Source organism: Squalius cephalus (assembly GCF_949319135.1).
Source record: "Squalius cephalus genome assembly, chromosome: 25".
Lineage (NCBI taxonomy): Eukaryota > Metazoa > Chordata > Actinopteri > Cypriniformes > Leuciscidae > Squalius > Squalius cephalus.
The window spans coordinates 13,955,494-13,962,779 of record NC_137146.1 but is presented as its reverse complement, the minus strand read 5'-3'; the positions used below and the strand labels follow the sequence as shown (position 1 = coordinate 13,962,779).

Sequence of the window (7,286 nt, the reverse complement as noted above, 5' to 3'; positions counted from 1 at the left end):
TAAAAAGGGTTGGGCATTTTTTTTAATGTTTAATGCAGCCATGTTACAGGGCACAGAGTGCGTGAAATGCAACAGAAAGGCTACAACTACAGTCGACAACAAGCAATTATTAAAGGCATTCGGGAAAATATGAACTATTTGGTAACCAGCTCAAATGACCACCTTATTAAAGTGAAAACAATTAAACCGTAAAAACAACTTTTAAGTGAACAAGCACGCACGGAAAGTTTGTATCCAGCTGCTCGACGAAAGACTCTTTTTTCCACATATAATCACGAACCAGCAGGCAGTAGTGAATTTACTATTCTAAAACTTATTCAACGAAAATGCGAATGTGAAGACTAGTAATTACTAAATATCACTGCTGCTGTGACTGCAGTTGTCTCTGCGGTAACCGTGTGGACACGAATGTGAGGGCAGCTGTTCCCCCTCGCAGCTGCTCTGTCCCGATTTGACACCGTTCTTGAATCCTGTTTAATACCCCAAACTAATTACGGATTAATTAACCTGCTATTACATCTGGACATCACCTGAATTCGGCACTTATCCTGAATTGAAAAGATGTCAGCACGAAACATTAGAAGAACATTGACAGCAAGCTCACCAAACGAACGAGATGCCTATCACTTCCGGTTTGTTGCCAAGACAACAGTTGCACGCCTGCTCTCAAAGTCACAACAAACGCTGTTTCCTAATGGAAGTTTAAACGCACAGTTTGTCGCATCCACGCAGCTTTTTGTCGTTTTTGCTCCGATTTAGGATACTGATAAAACAATGAGTCAACGGCAGGTTTTACAAGGTGAGGAAGTCAGGTCCGTTGAAGGATGATTAAAAATGTTAATGCAATGATAAACTCACTCAGATAAAACCACTGGGGTTACTTACTTTTCTTACTTTCGCAGTTTGTTGACATAATTTTTGGCATTGACTCGTCTTATATGCCGGTCTATGTTTAACTTAAACTACTGTCAGTAATTTGCCCTATCAGCAAACCCAAATTTGTAAAACGAGATTATTATAATAATATGAATTATTATTATTATTATTATTATTATGCAGTGTTTGAGCAGTACCAGAAGGCAAGAACACAATTTGTGCAAACTGTAGCAGATCTTGCATCAAGACCACAAAATACTGAAACACTTCAAAATGCTGGTGAGTGTCTGAAATATTTATTTTGTGAAAAAAATATCAACTATCAACTTTATCAACTGATAAAATATGATTTTCCTGGGTAATACTAATTACAAGTGAGCTTAAAGACATATAACATGGGCTGTATAACTCAACGACCTAACCTACATGTTAGGTGCTACATGCTACAATGTTTCACCAAAACACTGCACAGTACAATGAATGTTTCTGGGCGAAATATCTTACAAAATAGTTAACAAGTTAAATTTTTAATTAATAAGGAGCATGCATACAGTAGCTCATCATTTTATAGATATATTTTATTATATGATTTGAACCTTTGAAAGTATATCCTCCCCTCATCTGCTCTCAAGTGTCTTTCCACTCCTGTTTTCTCCCCTGCACAAATGTGCTCACTCTCTCTGGCTTAGGTGTAATGTCCCTTTTGAGGCCTCTCCTTTTGGATGCAGTCCCAACTATTCAGCAGACAGCAGCCCTGGCTCTCGGAAGGCTTGCCAACTATAACGATGACCTGGCTGAGGCTGTAGTAAAGGGAGACATTCTTCCTCAGCTTGTGTACTCCCTGGCTGAGCAAAACGTGAGTTTCTTTAGTTGAGCCGTTCAGCTTTCATTGAAATAAATAGGTTTGCCTTAAGGCGTCAGACTTTCATGCCTAAATTTGCTTTTGCACAATGCAAAAACTTGGCAATGTCAGCCAGGCAAACCATGTTTTTGCAATTTCCAGTTTAATTAATATATTTTTTGCGCTATTCTCATTTAATACTTGCTTTTGAATGTGTTGTGATAAGCAGAAAGTCAAAGCAAAAGCAGTTTGTCTGCATTCTTTATTTAAATTATATGACTTTAAACAGTAACATGACTGTGAGCAGGAATACAGGTACTAAACATTTACATATTGTTTCATTATAAAAATCTAAAGTGCATGGTAGTGCATCAACTCCAGATCTCAGATCACATCTTGGTTTGACTCCTGGCAAACTCTCGGATCATTGTCTTGATTCCAGAATAACCCAGCAAAGAAAAGAAAAGAAAAAAAAAAAAACTAAAAAGTGGTGACCCAAAGCTTTTACTCCAAATCTTTCTGTTACACTGTCAGAGAGGCTTCATTAGAAGTATAGTACACACTCCACCAAAGTTATTTTTTATCTAATTGAATCGTATAGAATGTGATATATAGACTTACTGTTTGTTAAAGGGATAGTTCACCCAAGAAATGAAAATTCTGTCATCATTTACTCACCCTCAAGTTGTTCCAAACCTGTATAAATGTCTTTCTTCTGCTGAACACAAAGTCAAGTTAAGACACCTTTATTTATATAGTGCTTTTTGTTTCAAAGCAGCTTTACAGTGATAACAGGAAAATAATGCAACAAAGTTTGTTTCGGCTGTACAGCAGATCTAGAAGAAAATAGTGTCATAGTCCAGCTGAAGTAAGTTCAGTGATGGTTCATTTTTGTTGTAAAAAAACTATTAATGTAGTTCATTTATACAGCCGCTGTGGAGAAAACAGTGATGTCATCGTCCAGCTCAGTTCAGTTCTCATATGGTGTCAGTGCAGGGAGATCAATAATATTGTTAAATATATTATGTGTCCCCAACTAAGCAAGCCAAAAGCCAAAGGCGACAGTGGCAGGGAAACAAAACTCCATCAGGTGACAGAATGGAGAAAAAACCTTAGGAGAAACCAGGCTCAGAGTTCTCCTCTGGCCTACGAACGAACAGTGTATGATTATGATTCAGGCAGCATTTCAGGTCAGAAGTCAGATTGGATCAGAACATTCAGAATATATTTTGAAGAATGTTTGTAACCAAACAGTTGTGGGGCACCATTGACTTCCATAGTATTTTTTTCCCCCATAATATGAAAGTCAATGGTGCCCATCAGCTGTTTGGTTTCCGATATTCTTCAAAATATCTTTCTTTGTTTTCAGCAGAACAAAAAAACTCTAACAGGTTTGGATCAACTTGAGGGAGAGTAAATTATGACAGAATTTTCATTTTTAGGTGAACTATCCCTTTAAAGGCAGTTTTGATGGTGATTCATGAACATTCTAGTGTATTTATTGTTCAATTGCTTTGTCCTTTCCCTCTGGATTACTGGGATATGAATGACACAGCGATTCTATAAGAAAGCAGCTGCATTCGTTCTTCGGGCTGTTGCTAAGCACTCCCCTGAGCTGGCCCAGGCCGTGGTGGACTGTGGAGCACTGGACGCTCTTGTGGTCTCCTTGGAGGAGTTTGACCCTGGGGTCAAAGAGGCTGCGGCATGGGCAATAAGCTACATTGCCAGGCACAATGCACGTGAGTCAGCTTCAAAAAGGGTTTGCTTTTATATTTATTTCTTACAATTTGTCAATGTTCCTTTTGTTGTTTATCTTCACTCCTGGTGTGCAGAGCTGTCTCAGGCAGTGGTTGATGCCGGAGTGGTGCCTCTGCTTGTGTTATGCATCCAGGAGCCTGAAATTGCCCTGAAGAGGGTTGCTGCTTCCGCTTTGAGCGACATAGCCAAGCACTCCCCAGAGCTGGCTCAAACCGTGGTGGACACAGGGGCAATCGCCCACCTAGCACAGATGATCCTAAACCCAGATGCCAGATTAAAGGTGACACAGTCTACACTCTTAAAAATAAAGGTTCTGAAAGGGAGGTTTCGCAGCAATGCCATAGAAGAACTAGTTGGGGTTCCTCAAAGTATCTTTTTAAAAGAACCATCTTATTGTGAAGAACAGGTAACACTTTAGCTAAGATCCTTATTAGCATGTATATTACTTGGATATTGGCTGTGTTTTAGTACTTATAAATGCCTTGTTCTGCATGACCATATTCTACATCACTTAATATCACCCAATACCTAAATTTAGCAACTACCTATAACTATTAATAAGCAGTAATTAGGAGTTTAGTGAGGCAAAAGTCATAGTTAATAGTTAGTTAATAGTGAGAATTGGACCCTAATCTAAAGTGTGACCGGAGAATATTTTAATAATCTAAAGAACCTTTTTCCACTATACAGAACCTTTTGTCTAATTCAAAAGGTTCCATGGATGTTAACGGTTCCTCATGGAACCACTAATGCCAATAAAGGTTCTTTATTTTTTTAAAGAGTGTACAGATATTGAAATCAATGACATGCAGACTCAATAGGGCTTTTTACACTTGAAATAGTTAACCCTGGGTCATTCTTAACACAGGAAAAACAGAATCCTAGAATCCTTATCTTGTTTCGCATTTCACACTACTCATATTTTAGCCGGGGTTAACAATTAATCCTGTGCATTTATAAACTGATAGTTCACTCTTTACATTCCTAAACCATACAGTATGTTAATGTTCTTAATTGCATATTTGTGGTGTCAGTGACATTGATTGGATGAGTCGGTAAACAACCTGTTTACATAACTAGCGTTGTGCTACCTCATATTATACATTGCCGACTATCAATTCAATATAACTCTTCTTAACTCCAATTTATACACCAACAATAACTCCATTTACCCCTCAAATGCTGAAACTACTGTTTACAACACGCAATGTTTATATAATCATCAAAAGCTTGTGAATATGATGCATCTGATTGGTTGTCTGTTGCTAACCATCTAGCCATAAACATTCAATCACAATTTAACACTTTACATGCTTGGCACCGCAATGCAGGGTTAAACTGGTGCTATCCCAGCTCCAGAGCATTATATCCCGGGGTAAAAAGCAGTGCTAACCCCGCTTCTAATTGCAAGTGGGTAACTTTCCTCTGCCTGGTGTTAAAATTGGGGTTTAGAACAACGCTAACCCCAGGGTTAAACACAGTGTGAAAAGCCCTAATGATTTAATTTGACAGTAGACTACATTTTTACTCTTTACAGAGGCAGGTTTTTTCAGCTCTCAGTCAAATCGCCAAGCATTCGGTGGACGTAGCCGAGATGGTGGTGGAGGCCGAGATATTCCCCGCTGCGCTGGTTTGCCTAAAGGACCCTGATGAATATGTTCAGAAGAATGTCGCCACTCTTATTCGGGAAATCACAAAACACACCCCAGAAGTACCTACCACATATATAACATACCCACTAAATGATTTCAAGATGCTTGGGTAACTTTGGAATCTCTACTTTGTCAGCTCTTTGACACCCCCTGTTTAAATAATATGGTTTGAGGCAGCTAGTCTGTAAACCATGGAGAATGTGGGTCTGTTATTTATCACCAGTGCAACACAGGAAACAGACAATTGGTAACCACATAGTCATTGCATCACCACTTTTTTTTCACCTGCCCAAAACGGTTTTGCTTTTCTGGTCTAATTATTTATTTATTATTTATCATTATGTCACACTGACTTGTGTGTTTGCTTGTGTGCATTGTTTGTTTCCTACTCAGCTGTCTCAGATAATAGTGAATATGGGGGGCGTAGCAGCTGTGATTGACTACCTCGGGGACTCCAAAGGGAATGTTCGCCTGCCTGGGATCATGATGCTGGGCTTTGTGGCTGCACACTCCGAGAACTTAGCCATGGCTGTGATTGTATCTAAAGTCTGTTATAACATCCTTCCTTAAGATTACATGTAAAACTTAAATTTGACTACATATACTGTTCAAAAGTTTGGGGTCAGTAAGATTTAAAAAACGAAATGAATACTTTTATCAAAGGGGACCGTTGAGACTTTTACATTGTTACAAACATATATTTCAAGTGCTGTTCTTTTGAATCTTCTATTCATCAAATAATAATTCATGGTTTCCACAAACATGTTACTGTCATAATAATAAGAATTGTTTCTTGAATGATTTCTGAATGATCATGTGGCACTGAAAACTGGAGTAATGATGCTGAAAATACAGCTTTGCCATCACATGAATAAATTACATTTTAAAATATATTAAAATAGAAATCCGTTATTTTAAATTGCACTAATATTTCACAATATTAATGTTTCACTGTATTTTTGATCAAATAAATGCTTGGTGAACATAAGAGACTTCTTTCAAAAATATAAAAAAATCTTACCGATCATAAGATTTTGAACAGTAGTGGATTTCTCTCAATCATAATACTGATTATGATCACATCTGATTCTCCACTCCTGTAGGGAGTGCCACAGTTGTCTATCTGTCTGGAAGAGGAGCAAGACGACCACCTCAAAGCAGCCACAGCTTGGGCGTTTGGCCAGATTGGCCGACACACACCCGAACATGCACGAGCTGTTGCTGTGGCCAACGTGTTCCCTAAACTCCTAAAACTCTATTTGGACACTAAAAGTTCTGAAGACCTGCAGGTCAAGGTGACCAATGGTCCATTAGTAACTGTAGAGGAACTTTTGTGAAAAAATGTTTTTTTTTGTTTTTGTTTTTTTTACCAATATCATTCATTTTTTAGTAACTCTTGCCTCTTCTTTGCTTTGTTCACATACTCAAAAAAGGCCAAGAAGGCATTGAAGAGCGTCCTTCAAAAGTGCACTTATCTACCAGCACTGGAGCCTCTTCTCTATGAAGCTCCCAGCAACATTCTTAAACATGTCATCTGCCAGTTCAGTAAGGTAGCGGGAACTTACTGTTTTCATTAACACATTTTTATTGAAGCTGCATTTGTTAATGACATTGAGAACTGTTTAAGGAGCTTTTGGATTTCCTCCCCATCTTAAAGGTTCTTCCTCATGACAGTAAAGCACGGCGCTTGCTTGTTACCAGTGGTGGTCTGAAGAAAGTGCAGGAGATCAGAGCAGAACCTGGTTCTGCAATTCAGGAATATATCAATGCAATCAACAGCTGCTACCCTGAGGAGATTGTCAGGTTCATGAATATTTATGCGAATAATAAACAGCACCATGATACAATGTTTTTACACTAAACATGCTTTTATAATGCTGTAAACCCTTAGACTGAATATTCTGTATGGTTTTTGGTGTTCCACTGATCGTCCTTTCTTTCACAGGTATTATTCCCCTGGTTACTCTGAGACCTTGCTGGAAAGGATTTAAAGCTATCAGCCAGTGTGATCATGTGCAACACTTTCTTTATTGAAACACTATGGATGTTTTACTTTTTAAAAAGTGAACTTGTGAAAAAATAAAAAGTGAAAAGCGGCGATGATCACATCTGCAACATCTTATTTCAATAAAAAGAAAATGCATTAAAATGCACAATTT

The 7,286-nt window shown here is 38.2% G+C and overlaps 1 protein-coding gene across 1 annotated transcript; it reads left to right on the top strand.

The window, feature by feature from the left end:
• Positions 1–671: 671 nt before the first annotated feature.
• Positions 672–7,286, top strand: spag6 (sperm associated antigen 6). The gene is made up of 11 exons (XM_079862971.1): positions 672–799; positions 1,060–1,155; positions 1,566–1,732; positions 3,273–3,456; positions 3,550–3,755; positions 5,013–5,186; positions 5,521–5,673; positions 6,231–6,422; positions 6,561–6,677; positions 6,785–6,930; positions 7,073–7,286. The coding sequence occupies exons 1-11, from the start codon at positions 775–777 to the stop codon at positions 7,116–7,118; spliced, it is 1,506 nt and encodes a 501-aa protein (XP_079719097.1). The 5' UTR covers positions 672–774; the 3' UTR covers positions 7,119–7,286.